Source organism: Pantherophis guttatus, chromosome 2 (assembly GCF_059756535.1).
Source record: "Pantherophis guttatus breed Tessera chromosome 2, ASM5975653v1, whole genome shotgun sequence".
NCBI classification, from domain to species: domain Eukaryota; kingdom Metazoa; phylum Chordata; class Lepidosauria; order Squamata; family Colubridae; genus Pantherophis; species Pantherophis guttatus.
In genome coordinates, this window is record NC_142064.1 from 256,846,721 (window position 1) to 256,870,765 (window position 24,045).

Here is a 24,045-nt window from a genome sequence, read left to right on the forward strand (position 1 = left end):
ACCAATTTATATAGTAACAAAAACATACATCACCATTAGCCATAGTCTTCAATTTAATCATAAAAACCATATCACAACATCTCTGATTACAGTTTATCTGGCCTGGTTTCAGAAATTTTATTAATTTCATAATATGAATTCAGATTAGGACAATTGAAGGATATGATTATTTCAGATAATTTGAGTTATTTTTGCAACTTTACTATTCAATTATTATAATTATTATTTTTTTTGGAAATTTTTTTTATTTTTAAACAAAACTTAAAACATAAAACAATTATCATCCATTACAATTACAGAAAGTGTATTGATCGGTTACAAATCTTTTGTGCTTAATCCTCTATCCATCATTTTCTTATTTAACAGTTTATTACTTTATTATTCTCATTTACCAATTATTTAACAGTAAATTGTCCTCTATAAGGGGGAAAAAAAACCCTTTATATGTTTTATTATCTTATCCATATCATATTTCATATTTCATTTCCATTCTTTCTTGTCTAACCATTGATAAAATAAATCCCATATCAAATAATATTGTTTGTCTTCTTGTTCCCTAATTCCAGTTTCTAGCAAATACAATTCTAGCCGCCATTAAAACATTCACAATTAAATATCTCATTTCTCTATTGTATATTTCTGGTAAAATCCCCAATAAAAATATCTCTGGTTTAAAGTCAATATGTTTCTTTGTCATTTTTTCCAACCATTTGTGGATTTTAGTCCAATATCTTTTAGCTTCTGCACATGTCCACCACATATGGTAATATGAGCCCAGAGTCTGATGACACTTCTCCGATTTATTCTTGTACATTCTGGCTATTCTCGCCAGAGGTAAATGCCACCTGTAAAACATCTTATACAGATTTTCCTTATATTTATCCGGCTGTGCGGATCTGGATGGGGAGGAACAGGCTCAGGCTCAACCCATCCAAGACCGAGTGGCTGTGGTTTCTGACATCCCGATATAGTCAGTTGACACCATCGCTGACTATTGGGGGCGAATCGCTGGCCCCCACGGAGAGGGCTCACAAATTGGGTGTCCTCCTGGACTCACGGCTGTCTTTAGAAGAGCACTTTACGGCCGTGAAGTGGTTTGCCTGATTCGCCAGTTGCGTCCCTTTCTGGATTGGGACTCCCTACACACAGTCACTCATGCCCTCATCACCTCCCGCCTGGACTATTGTAATGCTCTCTACATGGGGCTCCCCTTGAGGAGCACCCGGAGGCTCCAACTGGCGCAGAGTGCGGCCGCGCGGGTGGTTATGGGAGCAACATGGCGCTCCCATGTAACACCTCTCCTGCGTGAGCTGCACTGGCTCCCAGTGGTCTTCTGTGTGCGCTTCAAGGTTTTGGTTACCACCTTCAAAGCGCTCCATGGCTTAGGACCTGGTTATTTACGGGACCGCCTACTACCACAAATAGCCTCCCACCGGCCGGTACGCTCTCATAGAGAGGGGATTCTCCAGGTGCCGTCAGCCAAGCAGTGTCGACTGGCGGCCCTCAGGGGGAGGGCCTTCTCTGTGGGGGCACCTACTATTTGGAATGAGCTCCCCCCCCAGAGATAAGGAGGATCCCGGATCTACGCACCTTCCGCCGTACTCTTAAGACCCTCTTATTCCAACAAGCTGGCCTGGCCTAATTTTTTCTCCCCTTTTTAAATTTTAAATTGTAATTTTTAATTTGTTTTAAATTTATTGGGATTTTAATTGTGGTGGGCTAAATTTTTTAATTTCGTTTTAAATTGTTTTTAACTTTTGTATTTCTGTATTTTATCCTATGCCTGTTTGCTGCCCTGAGTCCTTCGGGAATAGGGCGGTATACAAATTTAATAAAATCTAAATCTAAATATGCTGTTGACATTGTCATTTTATAATTCTGCAACCATAATTTTTCCCATTTCTCTAAGTCAATCCCATGACCCACATTTTCCCCCCATGCAATCATTGTTTCTTTAACTTGTTCTTCTGCCAATTTTACTTCTAATAAATGACTGTACAATTTTTTAATTACATGGTCATAAAAACCTGTTAAGATTTTATCTAAGTTTGTCAAGTTATTATAAAAACCCTCCTTTTTAGAATCTTCATCATATCTAGACTGTATTTGCATATATGAAAAACAATCCATTTCAAACTCTTGTTCTTCTAGTTCTTGCTTCGACTTAAGTTCACCCCTTTCATTTAATAATTCACCATATCTAACAATGTGTTCCTTTCTAAATGTTATTGCGTATGAGACTGCTTCAATAGGTGATAACCAGACTGGAATTTTTAAATAGTAACATTGTTTAATCTTCTCCCAGTTTAATAACAAAGACTCTCGTATCATATGTCTTCTGAAATAACCCTGTACTTTTGTACTTTTATACCACATAAAAGCCTGCCAACCCAACAATAAATCATGTCCTTCTAAAGTCAACAATCTAATATTCCTTAGCGTTAAGCTATTCTTTATTCCACACCAAGTTACAAGCTTGAAAATATAATTCCCAATCCGGCAAACCAAAACCTCCTCTTGATCTAACATCTTGCATCAATTTTAGTTTTATCCTTGCCTTTTTGCCCTGCCATATATATTTTAACACCATTTTATTTAAATCTTCAAAATATTTTTTCCCCAACTTAATTGGAATTGTCTGAAATAAGTATAAAAGTCTGGGCAGTATATTCATTTTAATAGTTGATATTCTCCCTATCAATAATAGCTGCAAATTCTCCCATTTTGTTAGATCTGTCGCTATCTGTTCTTCAATTATTATAATTATTATAATTCAAAATTCTCATGGAATGAAGAAAGATAAGTGACAACACAGAAAACATTACTTCAAAGCATGTGATTTTATGCTGCATGTAAACTGTACAAAAATAAACACCAACACAAAGAAACTTAATGATTTTTTATCATGAGATGTTCTTTGGTGTTCATGTCAGATCTCAGGATAATAATGTAGCATTTGGGGATAAAGATGCAGCCCAGTAAACCCAGGCCAGAAGCCAGGATGGAGAAGATCTGCACGGCGACCATGTATTTCCCCTTGGTGCTCAGATAAGTGGGAACAAAGGAGATCCAAACGCTACAAAAAACCAACATGCTGAACGTGATCAGTTTGGCTTCATTAAAGGCCCCTGGCAGATTTCGAGCCAGAAATGCCACCAAGAAACAGATGGCAGCCAAAAAACCCATGTAGCCAAGAGCAGAGTAGAACATGGTGACAGAGCCTTCATTGCACTGCAGCAGGATGTGTTCTGGTTGGGAATGAAAGTCAGAATCTGGGAATGGGGGAAAGACTCCCAGCCACATCATACAGTGGCCTACTTGAACACCAGAGCAGGATAAAACAATAGAGTTGGCCAGACTCTTCCCCAGCCATTTCCTCATGCTGCTGCCTGGCTTTGTGGCCAGAAAGGCCACCACCACCATGACAGTCTTGGCCAGCAAGGAAGACACAGCAACTGAGAAAACAACACTGAAAATGGTTTGTCGAAGGAGACAGGTCATTTTCACGGGGCGACCGATGAATAGAAGGGAGGTCAAGAAAGAAAGCAGGAGTGAAACCAGGAGGATGTAGGTGAGTTCACAGTTGTTGGCTTTGACTATGGGAGTGTCTCGGTATTTCATGAAGATTCCCAGAATAAAGGCGGTGGTTAGGGACAAAGCGATGGCAAAGAAAGCCAGGATGAGTCCCAACAATTCTTGATAGGATAAGAAGCTTATATTCTTGGGGACACACTGATCTCGCTTCTTATTGGAATACTGGTCATCTGGACACTTTTCACAATGGGCTGCATCTGAGAAAAAAAATGGTTATCATGAATCTGTTTCTGCAGCTGTAGGAGCATGAAAACTGCACCAGAAATCAATTACTTCATTTTCAAGGAATAATATAATATTTCTCCCCAGGAATATCCATGTGATACTACATTAGTTAACACTCTTTTTAAAGGCTGAAGATGAATGTGATTATCAGTTCTCAAATCTTCTTTCCTAAAACAAAGCAAGAAAGTAACAACTCAATAGAAATCAGCAACCTTTCATTATTTATTTTAATGCTCACATCATCATCCAAATTTGCCGAGAGTGTCCAATCTTTGAAGTTTGTGGATGCCTTCAAGAAATATAATGTTTTTCTTACTTCTTGATCAAATACTCCCCCAAAAAACAAGATAGAATATTGATTGTACCTTGATTTTTTTGGAGCCACCTACTGTACCTTCTTGCACAGAGAATGTTCCTTCCATACACAGAGAACAGTCATAGCAGCAAACTGGGGCTCCCTCTCTCATAAGCTTGGCATAACCTGGGGAGCAGCTTTCTGTACATCTTGAATGAGGCACCATCTAAACATAAACAGAAAGATTAGTCAAGGTGATATATGAATTAGAAGGGTTTACTGAAATCAACTTGTTTCCAGAAGCTCAGCAGCACATTGAGCAAAGTCAGTCAAGAAGTAGTGGCATGAACTTTAATGACTCTACTTGCAAGGGGCAAATGAAAGGTCATTCTTTTTCTCTATCAGTCTCCGTTGTAGATTCCAAAACAGACTTGTTGCCTCATTCTTTTTTCCAAAGAACAGTAGTTCCATTGCAACAGGTGTTTCTTCTTAGGGCATGTATGAGAATGCTTACCTTATTTTTTGGACTATAAGACACACCAAGATTTTGAGGGGAAAACAAGAAAAAAAAAGGTTTTGCCTTCCCCAGCTCCCTAGGAGCATTCTGCAGGCCTCCCAAATCTCTGCACATCCCGTTTTTGCAAAAAACAGGTCTATTTTTCCCAAAAAAGGGATGCACAGAGGGTTTGGGAGGCCTGCAGATTGCTTCTGGGGGCTGGGGAGGGCAAAAATGGAATGATTGGGAGGGGTCTTATACTCTGAAAAGTACGGTATATATACACTGCTCAAAAAAATAAAGGGAACACAAGCAGAAGACATCCGAAATCTGAACGAATGAAATAGCCTTATTAAATACTTTGTTCGTTACCTACAGTAGTTTTGTGTTCCCTTTAGTTGTTTGAGCAGTATATAAACTACTGTAGGTAACGAACAAAGTATTTAATAAGGCTATTTCATTCATTCAGATCTCGGAGGTCTTCTGCTTGTGTTCCCTTTATTTTTTTGAGCAGTATATTTTTCTCCATCTTTGCTTTCTCAGGAACCCTCCAACATCTAGATTTGTCTAGAGTCCCTATCTTTCTCTCCTACAACTGATCGTTGTATCATCATATGTAAATCACATTTTTAGCTGCCCATATTTCCTTCACCACATTCTTAGTGATATCTTTCTCTTATGCAATTCAGTGCATAAAAGAAACCTTCATGTTCTGGATTTTTCTCCCAAAGATGCTTTTTCAAAAGACAAGTGATCTTTGTTTTCCCTTAAAGACATTCCACTTCTCATTCCAGAAGCTTCTTCAGTACTGACTGAATGGTGAAGTATGGAAGGATTTATATTCCTTGCAGTCATCTGGTCGTTAGCAGTCTTTCTGAAAGTTGTTGAGGCCACTTGAAATTTATCTGCGCCCTCAGGGTCACCTGAATAGTGCAAATGGGTGTGGAACCTTCCTGCAATTCCTGAATCTATATCTATATCCTGTTTACAACACAGTCTTTTCAGCGGTTCCAAATCTTTCCATCCTCCACCATTCAGTCAGAACTGAAGAAGCTTCTTGGATGAGAAGTGAAACATCTTCAAGGGAAAACAAAGCACAGGTGCCTTTTGAAAAAGCACCTTTGATACAACCTGGATGACTGAGAATCTCCATAGACATTCTGGATTTTCTCTTACTGAAAACAAAATAATTTGATGTACTATAAATTATGGCAACATATTCCAGTTTAATAATGTAGATTGCAAATCCTGCAATACAATGCAGCAGGTTCCAGTGTGTGATAGATTATTCTAAAACCTCTAAAGTAAAATGATATCTAATGAATTAATGTGGCTTTAAATTCTCTTATTTGGAAGTTATCTCAAGTGGCCTCAATAAGAATTATTTCTGAACAGAAAAATTTCCACATATGGAGATAAATAGAAGAGCAAAATACAAGCAGCCTCAACTACTTTGTTAAATAAAGTTGGCCATTGGATGGCACTTTGATTGACAGATATCTTGACTTCTGAGGAGGCTTGTCTTTCTACAGTCCCAATTTTCACCCCTGCATCTGATTTGTTCAAAGCTGATGTCCAGTGCATGATATCAAAGTCACCAACAGGAACTCCATTTTCATCAAAAGAAATCCCATCACGGGAAATATTGTGATGTTGGAGGTTTCTCAGGAACTTATGAAGCTGCAGAAAAAAAGAAAAAAAAACATTCCAATTTGAGCCTTTATTCAATGTTATTCCAGATTGGAGGTACTCTGAATAATTCTACCTCTTCAAATCACCACTACAGTCTGAAACAGGTTAATTCAGCATTTCATGGGAAGCCTCTTCCAGTCATTCTCCAGGAATTTACAGCTCTTTTTCAAATATTTATTGAAGAGAGAAGAGAAGAGAAGAGAAGAGAAGAGAAGAGAAGAGAAGAGAAGAGAAGAGAAGAGAAGAGAAGAGTTGAAAGGGACCTTGGAGATCTTCTAGTCCATCCCCCTGCTTAGGCAGGAAACCCTACACCACTTCAGAGAAATGGCTATCAACATTTTCTTAAAAACATCCAGTGTTGAAGCATTCACAACTTCTGGAGGAAGATGTTCCACTGATTAATTGTTCTAACTGTCAGGAAATTTCTCCTTAGTTCTAGGTTGCATCTCTCCTTGATTAGTTTCCACCCATTGCTTCTTGTCCCGCCTTCAGGTGCTTTGGAGAATAGCTTGACTCCCTCTTCTTTGTGGCAGCCCCTGAGATATCGGAACACGGCTATCATGTCTCCCCTTTGTCCTTCTTTTCATTAAAGTAGATATACCCAGTTCCTGCAACGGTTCTTCATATGTTTTAGCCTCCAGTTCCCTAATCATCTTTGTTACTCTTCTCTGCCTTCTTTCTAGAGTCTCAACATCTTTTTTAAATTGTGGCAACCAAAACTGGATGCAGTATTCCAAGTATGGCCTTACCAAGGAATTATAAAGTGCTATTAACACTTCCCGTGATCTTGATTCTATCCCTCTGTTTATGCAGCCCACAACTGTGTTGGCTTTTTAGGCAGCTGCTGCACACTGCTGGCTCATATTTAAATGGTTGTCCACTAGGACTCCAAGATCCCTCTCACAGTTACTACTATTGAGCAAGTTACCACATAAACTATACTTGTGCACTTTGTTTTTCTTGCCTAAATGTAGAACCTTACTTTTTTTCTCCATTGAATTTCATTTTGTTAGATAGTGCCCAATGTTCAAGTCTGTCAGAATCCTTCTGTATCTTAAGCCTATCTTCCTAATTGTTAGCTATTCCTGCCAGCTTGGTGTCATCTGCAAATTTCACATTCTTGAAAACATGGAATAGATAACACCACCATCAGGTGGCCTTGTAACTGGCTAACAAATTATATTCAATATGTAGTGCTCTTGGGAACCTCATCCACATGGAGGAAAGTAAGAAATGGGGAACCCCAAGTTTCCATTTTAGGCCCAGCACCATTCAATGTCTTTTGAAGATCTAGGTGAGGGAATTGAAGGGGAACTCATCAAATTTGCAGATGACACTAATTTGGCAGGAATAGCCAACACTCCAGAAGACAAGCTCAAGATCCAAAAAGATCTTGACAAATTGAACATGGTCCCCTATCTACCAAAATGAAATTCAACTTAGATAAAAGTAAGGTTTTATACTTAGGCAAGAAAAACCAACAGTATAGGTACAGACTAAATGAAATTTGGCTCAATGCCAGTAACTGTGAGAAGGATCTTGGAGTCCTAGTGGACAATCACTTAAATATGAACCAACAATGTGTGGCAGCAGACAAAAATGCCAATGCAATCCTAGGCTGCAGTAATAAAGGGATAGAATCAAGATCACATGAAGTTCTAATATTGCTTTACAAAGCCTTAGTAAGACCACATTTAGAACACTGCATCCAGTTCTGATCGACACAATATAAAAAAGATATTGAAAGACTGTAGAGATGAGCAACAAAAATGATTAGGGAGGTGAAGGCTAAAACATACCAAGAACAATTACAGCAGGGGTAAAATCCTACTGTTTCGGACCGGTTTGGGTGAACCGGTAGGGATGATTGGCATCAGTTCGCCAAACCATAGCAATCATCCCTGGTGGCGCACACATGCCTGCTCGCCTCTTCCAGCTCTCTCGCCTCTTCCGGCTCACTCGCCCCTTCTGGCTTACTCACTGCTTCTAGCTGTCGGCCCACCCACTCACTCCCACCCTATATAAGTTCCCTTTGCCATGCAGCCCAGCTACTTGCCTCACCAGTCGCTTCACCTGCTCAGCTCACCAAAGGTAAGCAATGCATTATGCCTGCTTGTCCTTCGACTTGCGTGTGGTGCTGGGGCCCGGGCGATTCCCTGAGTCCTTGTAGCTGCCACCCGCTCACTGCCCACCTCCACCGGGTCAGGAAATTCACGATTCCCTGTCTCCAGGCTTGCCATAGAGCCACCTCCCGCTTGCCACCCACCTCGACCGGGTCAGGGAATGCATCATTTCCTGGCTCCGGCCTTGTCCTGGAGCTGCCGCCCACTTGCTGCCCACTGCCGGCTCTCCCTTTGCCACGTTATGCGTCCTTAACTTCTTCTCATGGCTGGCTGCCAGGGAAGGCAAGCCAGGGCTGAGCCATCGCTGCTGGGCTGAATGCCAGTCCATACCTCGGCCTCCTTGTTGCGAGATGCCTGCAGCCGCAGCCACTTTTTTTTTTTGTGCGCCTGGAGGTGCTTCTTGTGCCAAAAGATGCAGCGGCTGCAGGCTTCTTGTAGCGAAAGTTAACAGAGCCGCTCTCCTTCTTAAACATGTCGCTGCCATCGCCACTCTGTTCCATGTGCTGGGTGCAGATGCACACACCATTTACTTATTCATTCATCATTGATCAGTGGCAGCAGGGAACAGTGTGCGCATGTGCATGGAACAGGGTGGCAATGGCAGCAGCACTTTTAAGAAGGGGAGCAGCTTTCTGTAACTTTCGCTACAACAAGCCTTCAGCTGCTGCATCTTTGTCTGAAATGGTGCAGGGTCTCCTGCTCGATTTGTGGGTTGGACTAGAAAAACCTCTGAGGTCCTTTCAAACTCTTATTATTCTATGTTTTATGTTCTATGTTTTGCTGCTTCACCATCACAGCCCATCAGAGGCAAGACCATTTGCAGATATGGGAAAACATGTAATGGGAAAAGATGGAGAATACAATTTCGGCATCAGACCTGATGAAGATGAAGTTATGGTGTTAGCTAGCAAAATTCAATCTTAATCCAGAAAAAAAAATCCAGCTGAACTCCTTAGCTTGGAGACCACTTTGTGATCACAATAAAGGGTTGAGGATTGCTGGAATATTCTGATGCTTGTTTGATTTGGAAAATTGTCACTATAGAGTTAATTCTGTCACAAAACCATCCCAATCTAGCACAGGTTGTTTAACTTTGCACAATGTTTCTCTATCATCTCTCTCTAACTCACCATCAGGGTTCCAAGTAATACACCCATAGGAAACAGGACTCTGAGGCAAGCAGGTTCCTCAAATATCAGTTTTATTGGACATATCATATAGGCATAGGCTGGTGAAAACTGACTCTAAATGTTTCCACAGATTTCACCTAATTAAAAGTAAAAGTTTTCCTCCCCTTTCCAAACAATCAGTCACATGGTCCAATCAAGGTGTCATCCGATTGCCTGGTAACTTCACTCATCCACCTTCCGGCCATTGGTGGAAATGTCCTTGGTTTCCAGGAAAAAGTATTTTGTTTTGGCTACAAAACTCCAGCTATCTCTATTCCTCCCCTCCCTCTCTATCCCTCAGCTCCAATGTGGCAACAATGAAAAATCAAAATGGCCTCAGTCAGGTCAGCTTCAGGATTGACACCCACTCTCAAATACCACAAAAAGGGCAATTGCTCTTTGGAATATCTGACCCCTTTCTACATCTAACTTAATATTGAGGAATTGCAAGGGGAGAATCAATGGAATCTCAAAGGAGGAGACTTACCTGCCATGGCTGTACAATCTGGGGTGGTTGATGGTCTCCAACTTGCATTCTCCTCTTCCTCCGTTGGGAGGAGGAGGCAGCACTGAGGACCCAGGCCACAATTTGAATTATTTGGGAAATACTGGAGGAATCCTGAGACAGGATTCTTGCAATCACATCATTGGGTGGGAATTCCCAATTCTCCTTTTCTCTGCATTTTTTCCAGACTTTCTTAGATAACACAGGACTTGTATAAGAACATTGGAACGCTTCCTTTCCATACGATGAGAACATAGAATCAGAAGATTTAATGTCATCATACTGAGTCCTTCTCTTTGTCTGGACGAGGAAGGAAAACAAAGCATATTTATTTTGGAGATCAACCAAGAGGTCAAAAGTACCTACACTTGAAGCTGTCAAAGTTGTTGAAATCCACACCCTTTCCACAATGGATGTATCAATCATTTGTATTATTACTCCTAACATTCCTGAGGCCTGAAAATCCAGTTGGAATACTATAATTTTTATTTGACTCTTGATAAGAGAAAAGAACTTTTCCCTTTTTTCTTGCATGAGGGTTTCTCTAGCACTTGGCTGCATATTTGCTTCTGGGACGGTTCCTGAGAGGACAATGCAAATCCCATTTTTTAGAGCGAGAACTTCCAAGCGTCGTTTGAATTTTTCTCCTCTTTCATTGTCCTGAGAAAGGAGGCCGATCCACGTCCATTGGAACTGCACAAGCAGCTGGATGATTGCAGAGTAAGGAGGTTCTTGGTTTGGGGTCATCCGATATGAAAAAGGAAAATGATGATTTTTCTCAGCCATCTGGTTGATGACACTATAGTTGATCTAAGATAAAAGAGAAGGTATTGGTAGTGTAGGAAGTTACCACCCACCCCCTCCTAGGAAAATGAGATATTTCAGGAAATATTAAAAGGGAAGAATATTTCCCCTAAAAGGGAGGCAGAAACTCAGCCCCTCCACACCTTTGTCAATGAGCCATTAAGCCCTGAGCCAATCTATTCTACACTCTGACTTATGACTGTCTGATTTTAAGCTTGTTGCTGGTATCCTTAAGATTTATATTGACTGTTTCCCTATGACTATCATTAAGTGTTGTACCTTATGATTCTTGAGGAATGTATCTTTTCTTTTATGTAGTCAGAGAGTGTATGCACCAAGACAAATTCCTTGTGTGCCCAATCACATTTGGCCAATAAAGAATTCTATTCTATTCTATTCTATTCTATTCTATTCTATTCTATTCTATTCTATTCTATTCTATTCTATTCTATTCTATTCTATTCTATTCTAGCACCATCCAGCAAGGCTCAACCAAACTTGGACTCAAAACACAGCCTACAGAGTTGTCTCTGCATGGCCCCATGGGAGTCTGACAACCAATCAGAACACAAGCTCAAATTCAAAAGCCCAGAGAGGGCATAAAACTCAGGCACTCTCAGCATCTCTTCCTTTTTTTTCTTCACCCAACATCATCAAGGCATGTGATCCTGTTCACCATTAAAGCCATCTCTCCAAGCAACTTCCATGAATCCAGTGTCTTTCCCCCCACTTGGAACTGAAGAAGGAAGAAGTTGTAAAAAAAAGTGCTTTTAAAAGTTAAAAAAAAAAAAGCCTCTGATGATCATGCGGCTCAGCTGGGCATGGTGGTGGTGGTGGGAGCAAGGATTTTCGGGCGATCCAGTCTGAACCGGGAAGCATTTCACCCCTGTGTCTGACCCATCGTGGCCCCATGGACAATGTTTCTTCAGGCCTTCCTGTCTTCTACCATCCTCTGGAGTCCATTTAAGCTCACGCCTACTGCTTCACTGATTTGATCCCACCACCTCGTTCTCTGTCGTCTCCTTCTTCTTCCTTACCCAGCATTAGGCTCTCCTCCAGTGAGTCCTTCTTTCTCATTAGGTGGCCAAAGTATTTGAGTTTCATCTTCAGGATCTGGCCTTCTAAAGTGCAGTCAGGGTTTATCTCCTCTAGGAAAGTGGTCACCAACTGATGGTCCATGGAGAAAATTTAGGTGGTCCTCAGAAAAATTATTTGCATTTTTTATATTGCACTAAATCAGGGGTCCTCAAACTACGGCCCCTGGATTGGATACGTGCAATGAAAGTTTGTGTTGCTGCAGAATCTCCCCCTTTGGGGTCTTCTTGTGTGGGTCAGAGGGGGGAAGAAATTCTGACTTGAAAATATAGGACAGGATAGAATGGGGGCAGGTAGGTGGGCAGGGACAACTGATCGCTGGAACTACCGGTTCCGGCAGCCCATCACTTTATGTATACACATATACTTTGTGAATTAACAATTCTTTCAACTCTTCTAATCTCTCTGACTTTCTGACTTTCAATTTATTTGGAGAAATATATACAAGTGCTGCCTGCTAGGCAAATCAGAACAATTTACAACATAGAATTAATTTCATTTGGCTTTATACCTGTGGAATTTTATAGATGCTCAAGACATTGGAAATATGATCAAAGAGTTCAGAATCCATCTCTTCAAGAATCGCCAGCAGGTTCTTTTGTCTTCCACATCTGTAGTTTGGGATGTTCTCCTGTCCTGTAGACAGCACATCCAGCATGGCCTCAAATGTCATTCTTGCACTGAAAAAGGTCTCATAGATGTTGTAGCCCAGGGTGATGTTGGGTAAGAGCCTTGAATTCTGGTTGACTTCATGAACAGCCAACAAGAAGGGCAGAATTTGGTAGAAGGTGTTGTCACTGCAACGTAAGAAATTTCATCATCTTTTTTTGCTCTATATCAATGATTTATGTGATCAACTTAAAAGCAATTGCATTCTTTTTGCCGATGACATAAAATTATTCAATTCTACAGATAATTCTCTTGTTTTGCAAAGTGATCTCAACTATGGTTCTGAATGGTCATCTATTTAGCAACTTCAAATTTCAATTCATAAATGCTCGGTCTTATATATTAGTAAACATAATCAGAATGTCAAGTATAAGAAAAGTGGCATTGATCTAGCACAGTGGTAAACAACTGGTGGTGGCTTCTTAGCTCCAACAACTGCTTCCTTTTGGGGCCCTAAGGAGCCCAGGCAGGTAGGCAAGGAGTGGCAAGTAGAGGCTGGCAAGGCGCCCCTTGACGTGAATGACATCAAGTTGGCCACACCCACCTAGCCGGTCATTAGGCAGATCATATTAGCGGTCCGCGGGATTTAAAATTATGAATTTAGTGGTCCCTGAGGTCCAAAAGGTTGGGGATCCCTGATCTAGCAGATGACCCCCACCTTGTTAAGGACATAGGTATACTTATCTCTGACAATTTATGCTCCAACGCTCACTGTAACAGCATTGCTAAAAAAGCATTAAGAGTTAATTTGGTGAAGTTCTTTTTCCTGGAAACATTGTATTGCTCATTAGAGCTTATAAAACTTATGCTAGACCAATCTTAGAGTATTGTTCAACTGTTTGGAATCCCCACCATATATCTGACATCAGTACAATTGAGTGGGTTCAGAAGTACTTCACGAGAAAAGTCTTGCACAATTCTTTATACAATAGGATTCCCTATGCTATTAGGCTCAAAATTCTTGATTTGGATAATTTAGTACTGCGTCCCTTGTGGCCAGGCCTACGTATTGCATCCAAAATTAAACATAGTAATATTTTATCTGTAAATGGCTTTTTCTGTTTTAATCACAATAATATGTCTGCAAACAACCGCTTTAAATTCCATGTAAATCGTTCTAAACTTTACTGTAAAAATATGATTTCTGTAATAAAGTTGTCAAAGTCTGGAATGCCCTACCTGATTCAGTTGTCTCAGCTACAAATTTTCCCAGTTTCAGTCACAAATTGACTTTCATGGAACTTACATCATACTTAAGTGGTCAATAGGGGGAGCATGCATAAGTGCACTAATGTGCCTATCATCCAGGGGTAAAATTCAGCAGGTTCTGACAGGTTCTGGAGAACAGGTAGTGGAAATTTTGAGTAGTTTGGAGAACTGGCAAATGCCACCTCTGGCTGGCCCTAGGAGTGGTGTGGGAATGGGGATTTTGCAGTATCCTTCCCCTGCCACACCCACCAAGCCACACCATGCCCACCAAGCCATGCCCACCAAACTGGTAGTAAAATTTTTTGAATTTTTGGCTTCCGGTGGCACCACAGGCATTGGAAGACATTCCTTTGGGATCGTCAGCCTCGTGATCTTGTAAAACTGCCAAGACAGCATAAATCTGCCATCTAGCAGTTTGGAAACTTTCCCCTCAGGAGAAGAGGGGGAGGTGAGCAGCCGGGCGAAGGTAGAGCTCCCCAAAAGCCCCAGGAATAAATCTGGAGCTTGGAGGGTGAGAACTCCCTAGAAGCCTGTCAGAGCTCCGGATCCAGGACTCTTCTGCTTTTAAGCAGAACAAGATGCCACGACCACCCCTGCAATCAACAATTAACAATGAATTCAAAAGCAGGCAGAACAAAGACAGGAGTTACAGGAATCTCAAGTACTGAACTTTAACTCTGTATTTATACTTCTTCCTTCTGAGGCTATTTTGTAAAACAAAGAGGAAAGGAAATGGCGCCGGAACTTTAGAAGGGTGTGAAAATGAAAGTTAAATGGAAAGTGTTTGTTAACATTGACAGCCCCGTTTAAAATTAATGGACCTTGGCTTAAAAGAATTAAGACTTCAGGATTGAAGAATACAGTATTGACTTTTAACAAATTATAATATCTACTAAGGATTGGGAATTAAGGATTGGATTTATTGATTTGGCTGTTGTAAAAGTGCAATTTGAAAATTAAAAAATGGCCTCAAAGCAAATAAAAATTGGAGTTACTAAAAGTGCTGGGGCATCACCAGCTCAATCACCAGCTCAATCATCTAAACTGCAATCTTTGTTAGCCCCAGCGGATACACAATTATTGACACTAGAAGCCCTTCAGGAGGCTTTAAAGATGCAAGCCTCTGTTCTAGAAGGAAAAATTACATCTGTTTTTTAGGAAAAAATTAAAGACGTGTCTGATGAGATGGCTGAAATTAAGGAAGTAATCCAAACTCGAAATAAAGAAATAAGAGAAGACATTGTTTTGGCACTTCAGGGTCTGGCAGGTCATGTTGAATCGTTGGAGGAAAGGGTGGAAGAAATTTATCAGTCTAATGTGAATTTGGAAAATAAAATTGGCGAGGTTCAAACTAAGATGGAAAAGGCAGACGCAGAAGTTACAATGATACAATATAGAGCAATGGAGTTTGCCCTGAGAGTAAGAGGTCTGAGAGAAAAAAATCAAGAGAACCTGAGAGAGATTTTTGCAGAAGCTTTTGCACAGCTAACTGGAGACTCAAAGGCAGAGTTTAAATGGCAAATAGATAAAATCTATCGTGTTAACTCATGGGTTGCCAGACAGAGACAATTACCAAGAGATATTGTAATTTACTTTATTACAAAGAGGATACAAAATGAAATCTTACAAGCTTCTTACAAAAATAAACTCCAAGTGGCAGGACAGGAGGTTTTAGTATTGAAAGAAATTCCCCCCAAAATGTTGAGAACTAGAAAGGATTATGCATTTCTAGTTGAAGAACTCAGAAAATGCCAGATGCAGTACAGATGGGAGGTTCCAGCTAGATTAGTGATGAATTACTCAGGAGAAATCTATCGTCTTAATACAGTTTGGAAGGCTAGAGATTTTTACATCAATGTACTAAAGGCTGGACGCCCACCATCCCCAGAAGTTAGAAGAAGAAAAGAAGCAGAGGAGGCAAGAAAGGGGGAGAAGGAAGGTATGCAGGCACAAGCCCAAGGAGGGGCTTTGATTAAGCAAGAAGATTTATTGCAACTTTCGGGTACTGTTCAAGCTTTGGAATTATCTGAAAAAATAGAAGGACCAAAGGATCAAAGACAAACTCGAGCAGCAGCCAAACATAAAGAACAAGAATTAAAGGCACAGCAAACTCAGATAATAATTCAAGAAACTACAAATACAGAAGCAGTGGGAGGAGCAAGGCCGAAGAAGAAAATCCATGAAGATTTTCAGCTGGTGCTCCAAAAGCTTCAGGGGGCCAAGAATGGCAATTAGATTCTTAACGTGGAATGTTAATGGCTTAAATTCACCGCAGAAGAGAAAGAAAATATTTCATTATCTGAAACAGTTTAAAAATGATGTAATTTGTTTGCAAGAAACACATATTAGAACAAGAGACCAAAAATATTTGATAAATGCAAGATTGGGAACACACTTTGTTGCATCTGCTCCAGAGAAGAAAAATGGTATAATAATATATAGATAGATACCTACAAAAGGAGAATATCCCTATACTTACAGATGAGCAAAGGGAAAAATTGAATCAACCGATAACTTCAGAGGAAATTTTCTTGGCAATTAAGCAGTTAAAGGTTGGTAAGGCTCCTGGAACAGATGGATTGACAGCTGTTTATTATAAAAATTTGCAGTTAGAAATGGTGGAACCACTTAAGGAACTATTTAGTAGAATACAATTTGGAGGAAATGTACCCCCATCATGGAGAACAGCCTTTATTTCTTTGATCCCGAAGGAGGACCAAGAACATAGTCAGCCAAAAAACTATAGGCCTATATCGCTACTTAATACAGATTATAAGATTTTTGCCAAAATATTAGCAAATAGGTTAATGTTAGTTATGCAACAAATGATTCACAATGATCAATCTGGATTTATAAATGGGAGATAGATGAAAAGCAATGTAAGGCAAATTGTTAAAGTACTGGAGTATTTGGGGAAGAACAACCAAGTCCCTGCAGTGCTTATATTTCTGGATGCGGAGAAAGCATTTGATCGATTGAATTGGCATTTTTTCCTGAAAATAATACAAAAGATGCAGTTTGGAGAGTATTTTACACAATCTATTAAGGTAATATACCAGGAACAAACAGCATAAATAATAATTAATGGTAGCTTAACAAAAATCTTCAAAATTGAAAAAGGAACAAGACAGGGGTGTCCCCTGTCCCCATTATTGTTTATTTTGACTTTGGAATTTTTGCTGAACAAAATACGGGAGTCAGATAAAATAAAGGGAATTAAAATTAGGCATTATGATTACAGATTATGAGAATTTGCAGATGACTTGGTTGTAACTTTAACCTAACCAGTGCAATCAGCTATAGGTTTAATGGATATAGTTAATCAATATGGTCAAGTATCAGGTTTTAAAATAAATATAGGGAAAACAAAGATAATAACTAAAAATATGACTACAAATCAAAAAGAAGAATTAGAAAGAGTAACAGGATTTGAAATAGTAAAAAAGGTTAAATATTTAGGGGTTTATAATACAACTTCAAATGTGAAATTATATAAATATAATTATGAACTGTTATGGCAAAAAATACAGAAAGAGATGGACAAGTGGAAAAAACTACAATTGTCTCTGTTGGAAAGAATAGCAGCAATAAAAATGAATGTTTTGCCTAAGTTTTTATTTCTTTTTCAAATGATACAAAAACTTTAAAAAGATGCAAATTTGGGGGAATGGCAGAAGGGTATTAATAATTTCGTTTGGGCAGGGAAAAGACCGAGAATAAAATTAAAGATAATGCAAGATATACGTGAAAGAGGAGGTCTCAAAATGCCCAATTTAAGATTATATTACAAAGCAACTGCCCTATCAGCAATTAGTGATTGGATTAATTTAACAGAAGGAAGAATTTTGAATATTGAGGGATATGATTTGTTATATGGTTGGCATGCTTATTTATTATATGAAAAGAAGGTGGATAAGACTTTTAAAAGCCATATATTAAGGAATGCTTTATTGCGTGTCTGGAGAAAGTATCAATACAAATTAAATGATAAAATACCTTTATGGGCAGACCCAGACATGCGATAGAGAATATAAATGTAGAACAAAAACAAGATGTGATTACATATAAAGAGCTTCTCAATATGGAAAGAGGTATATTACAGTTAAAGTCTTTGAATGTACTAAAAGAAGAAAGGATAATTCAAACTTGGTTTCAGTGTGGACAGTTACAAGCTAGATGGAAAGAGGATCAGAAAATTGGTATCGTGCAAACAGATGAAAACTTGGAAAAACAAATCAGAGACCAGAGTCAAATGCATATAAAAAGGTTGTATAATACATTGATAGAAATAGATTCAGAAATGGAGTTAGTTAAAGATTATATGATAAAATGGGCACAAAATATTGAGGAACCAATAATGATGGAAACATGGGAAAAAATATGGGTTAGAAATGTAAAATTTATGCAAGCTCAAAATATGAGAGAAATTTTTTATAAAATGTTTTATAGATGGCACTTAGATCCTAAAAAGTTAGCTTGTATGTATCCAAGTTTACAATCTAAGTGTTGGAGATGTGAGTGTGATGAAGCCACGTATTATCATATATGGTGGACATGTAAAAAAATCAAAGCATTCTGCATAAAAATATGGTGGATTATGCAAAACATTCTTAAAAAAAGATAAAGTTTACTCCACAGCTGTTTTTGCTGGGAATAATTACAGATTGTACGGTTATAGAGACTAATTTGATTTTAAATTTAATAACCGCAGCAAGACTTTTGGTGGCACAGTATTGGAAGAAGGAAGACTTGCCTACTATTGAAGAATGGACTAAAAGTAATGAACTTAGCAGAGATGGCCAAAATTTCAGCGTATTTGAAGGACCATTCAAATGAAAGATATATTTTGGAATGGAGAAGATGGATTGACTATATTCAAAAAAAATATGGGATTAAAAAGTTTCAAATATTTTATGAATGAATAAAGAGTTTTTAGAAAGTATTTAAATTTAGTCATGTAAAAGGGGAGTTAAAAGTACAAGAGGGAGATAGGAGTCTATAGATAGTTAGCATATGTTAGTATATGATTGTTAAATGCTATACCCTGTATTTTGATCTGGGAAGTGGAGGGGGGAGGGTTGGGGAGGGAGGGGGGAGGTGGGATGGGAAAACATTTGTAAAATTTTTAAAAACTTTTTAATTAAAAAAAATTGAATTTCACCACTGCTATCGTCCCTGTCATTGTATTTTTATTCTCTTATTCTTGTTCTCATTTTTCTTTGACAAATTCAATAAAGAAAGAAAGAAATCTTCAGTTTGGATTTTCATGAAAGCATGTCATATTTACTATAGCTTTATATCTATATAGTGCAATCAGTGGTGGGATTCAGCCAGTTTGCACTACTTTGGGAGAACCGGTTGTTAACTTTATGAGCAGTTTGGCAAACTGGTTGTTGGAAGAAATCATTAGGGCAGAGAACTGGTTGTTAAATTACTTGAATCCCACCACTGAGTGCAGTGCCAAAAAGTTAATCAACTTCTCATTATTTATGTCAGGGATCCAACAGATGCCCTAATTAAATCATGAGCCTTTTTTTTTTTTTTTTGTAAAATATTGTTTATTTTTCCCAACATAACAAATAAAATATATCTCTTTCGAGAGCGAAGTCTTGATCCGGTCATAGATAGGTACAATTGCTTACATTTTAAAAAACTCCATTCATAATTTCCCATTATATCTTTTAAAATTAATAATCAAAACGTAGAGAAATTTTTAGTCATAAATTCTAATATCTTGATCAGAACCATTCTATTATATCACCATCAATTTAATTTCCAAATACACATTTAATTCATTGTTATACTGATTTGTAAGTTCAATTATTTCTGATTCTTTTACCAGCTGTCTTCATTACATCTTTTAACATCAATATTAAAACATTAAAAAAAATATTCTAACCTCTTAGTCTAATTATTTACCTTATAATTTCTCACCACACAGAAATAGGGGATATAGTTATTGAACCCTTGTCATGGTCAGATCATTTAATCCTTTGACTCGACTTTCGTACCACCACACCTTGCTGCAGGGAGGCGGAACCGACAAGGTGGTTCCGCCCCAGGCGTCTGATGGATCTGGATAGGTTCCTGATGGAGCTTGGGCCATTCCCTGAGGCTCTGGCTGATGACTCAACTGAAGAACTGGTGGCCGCCTGGGATAGGGCGGCCGCTGGAGCTTTGGACTGTGTTGTGCCTTTGCGGCCTCTGACCCGGTGCCAGTCCCAGGTGGCTCCCTGGTTCTCCGAGGAGCTGAGGGAGATGAAGCACCGGAAAAGACGCCTGGAGAGCGACTGGAGGGCCAGCCGCTCCGAATCTGACCGAACACTGGTGAGGTCTCATATTAAGATCTACCTAGTGACGATAAGGGCGGCAAAATCAAATTATTTTTCTGCTCTTATTGTGTCTGCAGAAAACCGCCCAGCAGCCTTATTTAGGGTGACCCGCTCCCTCCTCCATTTGTGAGTGAGGGAAGACCCCTTGCAGGGTAGGGCTGAGGATTTTGTGCAATTTCTGCATGACAAAGTCACTCAGATTCGGGAAGGCCTGGACTCCGATTGGGTAGATTCAGATCAGGTGATGGAGGTGGGTCTTGAGAGTGTTATCTGGGAGGGGTTTGACCTTATAACTCCTGAGGACATGGACAGGATTCTGGGTAGGCTTAGTGCTGCCACATGTTTATTGGACTGGTGTCCCTTCTGGTTAGTGCTGACCTCCCAGGCGGTTACACTAGGCTGGCTCCAAGGGATTATTAACGTTTCTTTGAGTGAGGGTTTCTTCCCTCCCTTCCTGAAAGAGGCAGTGGTGAGGCCCCTCCTCAAGAAGCCTTCCTTGGACCCGGCTGTACTAGTGAACCATCGTCCAGTCTCCAACCTTCGCTTTGTGGCGAAGGTTGTTGAGAGTGTGGTGGCATGACAACTTCCCCAGTACCTGGATGAAGCTGTCTATCTAGATCCATATCAGTCGGGCTTCAGGCCAGAGTACAGCACCAAAACGGCATTGGTCGCATTGGTTGATGATCTCTGTAGGGCTCAGGACAGGGGCTATTCCTCTGTCCTGGTCCTATTAGATCTCTCAGCGGCTTTTGATACCATTGACCACAGTATCATGCTGTGCTGATTGGAGGGGTTGGGAGTGGGGGACACCGTGTTGCGGTGGTTCTCTCCTTCCTCTCTGACTGTACACAGTTTATGTTGGCAGGTGGACAGAGGTCGCCCTCGAGGCGCCTTGTTTTTGGGGTGCCCCAGGGGTCGGTCCTCTCGCCCCTTCTGTTCAACATTTATGTGAAGCCGCTGGGTGAGATCATCCATGGTTTTGGGGTGAAGTGCCATCAGTACGCTGATGATATTCAGCTGTACATCTCCACCCCGGACCACCCCAATGATGGCCTTGACATGATGTCCTGGTGCCTGGAGGCCGTACGAATCTGGATGGGGAGAAACAAGCTCAGACTCAACCTTTCCAAGACTGAGTGGCAGTGGTTTCTGGCCTCCTGATATAGCCAGCTAGCTCCATTGCTGACTATTGGGGGTGAGATCTTGACCCCCTCAGAGAGGGCTCGCAACTTGGGTGTTCTCCTGGATGCACGGCTGTCTTTAGAAGACCATATGATGGCTGTGGCCAGGGGAGCTTTTTATCAGGTTCGCCTGATCCACCAGTTGCATCCCTTTCTGGACTGGGACGCCTTGCACAGGGTCACTCATGCCCTCATCACATCCTGTCTGGACTATTGTAATGCTTTCTACATGGGGCTCCCCTTGAAGAGCACTCGGAGGCTCCAACTGGCCCAGAATGCAGCTGTGCGGGTGATTATGGGGGCGACACAGCGCACCCATGTAACACCTCTCCTGCACGAGCTGCACTGGCTTCCAGTGGTCTTCCGGGTGTGATTCAAGGTATTGGTCACCACCTTTAAAGCACTCCATGGCTTAGGACCTGGGTATATACGAGATCAACTTCTGCCACTGATAGCCTCCCACTGGCCAATACGCTCCCACAGAGAGGGATTCCTCAGGGTGCCATCGGCCAAACGGTGTCGACTGGCGACACCTAGAGGGAGAGCCTTCTCTGTGGGGGCACCTGCCCTATGGAATGAACTGCCTCTGGAGGTTCGCATGATCCCCGTCCTACATACCTTTCGCCGTGCCCTTAGGACTCTTTTTTTTTTTAAATTTGATTTATATGCCGCCCTTCTCCGAAGACTCAGGGCAGCTTACAATGTGCTCAGCAATAGCCTTCATCCTTTTGTATATTTATACAAAGTCAGTTTATTGCCCCCTCAACTGGGTCCTCAATTTACCTACCTTAGAAAGGATGGAAGACTGAGTCAACCTTGAGCCTTGGCGAGATTCGAACCCTGTAGTAATTGCAGGCAGCTGGTCTTAATAACCAGCTTAATAACAGGGTGCCTTAAACCCCTGTACTACCAAGGCTCTTGTTCTTTTGTTCCAACAGGCTGGGCTAGCTTAAAAAAATGAATTTTAAATTGGGTGTTTGTAGCTTTTAACATAAGGGCCAAATTTATATATTTATTTTAAATTGTTTTTAAATTTTGTGAGTATATGTTTGTTTTAATATGGCTGTACACCGCCCTGAGTCCTTCGGGAGAAGGGCGGTATAGAAGTTTAATAAATACAAATACAAATACAATCCATATTTCTTAATCTCTTGACCCCTGCATCCGGTCTTTAAACCGTAAATCTTTATTAATTTACCTTTAATTTTACATATTTCATATTACTCAAATTTATCTCAAAATCCATATCCTCCTCCATATCTCCTCCTATTGTTGGCTGATTTCCAGCATATTATTGTTTGGCTGATTAACAGCATATTCTCCTCCATACCTCCAGTTTTTGTTTGGCTGATTTCCAGCATGCTTTATTTTGGCTGATTTCCAGCATAGTCACCTCCATACCTCCACCTGTTATTGGCTGATTTCCAGCATATTATATTTTGACTGATTTCCAGCATAATTTCCTCCAAACATCCCACTATTATTTGGCTGATTTCCAGCATGTTTTATTTTGGCTGATTTCCAGCATATTCTCCTCTGAGTCTCCTTCTCTTATTTGTCTAGCGTTACCAGCATATTTTCCTCCACACCTACATTAGCTATTTTATTTTAACTAATTCACATCATATTACATAGATTGCTTTTTCAACACAATCCCACAGTTTTGACTCAGCATAAATTTTAGCACATATCTTCTCACATATTTTCTCCTGGGTTATAAATTCCCTTTAAAGCCATCTTTCTTTATATTTATTTTAAAACTCAAAGATTCATTTAAGCATTTAGAACATTTTTAAAAAATCATATTCTGCTTCAATCATTTATAGTCTTATTTCATGACCAAATATATATATTTATATAGTCCAATTTAGAATGAATAGAAATAAAGAGTAAAAAAGAAAACAAAACAAAAGCAGAAAGGGAGGAAAGAGGGAACGTAGAAATAAAGAGGAAAAAAGAAAGTAACAAAAGAAAGAAAAAGATCAGAGAAATAGCAAAGGGAAGGAAAGAAAAAGAGGTATAATACGTCATATCAATATTCAAATATTGATTCAATATTCAAACAGCCTCCTCAGGGTGCCATCAGCCAATCAATGTAGACTGGTGGCCTTTTCTGTGGGGGCACTTGCCCTCTGGAATCAGCTGCCCCCAGAGATACGAAGAATCCAAGACCTCAGTGCCTTCCGCCATGCCCTTAAAACCTTTCTTTTTCAGCAAGCCGGGGTGGCTTAATACATTTTAAATGTTTTTAATAGGTTTGTTATTGTTTTTTAACTATGGGGCCAAACACATATATATATCTTTTTAACTGTATTTTAATGTTTGTATCTATGTTTTTACTTTGGCTGTGCACCGTCCTGAGTCCTTCGGGAGAAGGGCGGTATATAAATCTGATAATAAAATAAAAATAAAAATAAAAATAAAAACTTCAAATATGCATTAGGCATTACATTTCCATTTTAATCAAACTATGTTATTTTTCTTATCTTGCAACCTACTATATTCCATTTAATCTTTTTCCAATCTGTTCAAAATTGTTCCTTTTCAATTTCAATATTATCAAAGTTAAAAGTTTTATAAAGTTTAGTTCTTTTGTATCATTCCATATATAATATCATCATCTCTTCTTTTGGTGCCACGCCTTTTTTTTTCTTTT

The 24,045-nt window shown here is 39.8% G+C and overlaps 2 protein-coding genes across 2 annotated transcripts in view; one reads left to right on the top strand and one right to left on the bottom strand.

Annotated features, from left to right (window-relative positions):
* LOC132711821 (vomeronasal type-2 receptor 26-like) overlaps positions 1-8,542 on the bottom strand; it is a 30,328-nt gene extending 21,786 nt beyond the window's left edge. Inside the window, exons 1-2 of the mRNA XM_087885189.1 lie at positions 8,432-8,542; positions 6,141-6,290 (exon numbers count right to left, since the gene is read on the bottom strand). Coding sequence (XP_087741315.1) covers positions 6,141-6,290; positions 8,432-8,542 — 261 coding nt within the window. The remainder of the gene's footprint in view (positions 1-6,140; positions 6,291-8,431) is intronic.
* A 6,297-nt stretch (positions 8,543-14,839) lies between these two features.
* On the top strand, positions 14,840-16,278 carry LOC148115630 (uncharacterized). Its single transcript, XM_087885091.1, has 2 exons — positions 14,840-15,001; positions 15,035-16,278. The coding sequence occupies exons 1-2, from the start codon at positions 14,840-14,842 to the stop codon at positions 16,109-16,111; spliced, it is 1,239 nt and encodes a 412-aa protein (XP_087741217.1). The 3' UTR covers positions 16,112-16,278.
* Positions 16,279-24,045: the final 7,767 nt, after the last annotated feature.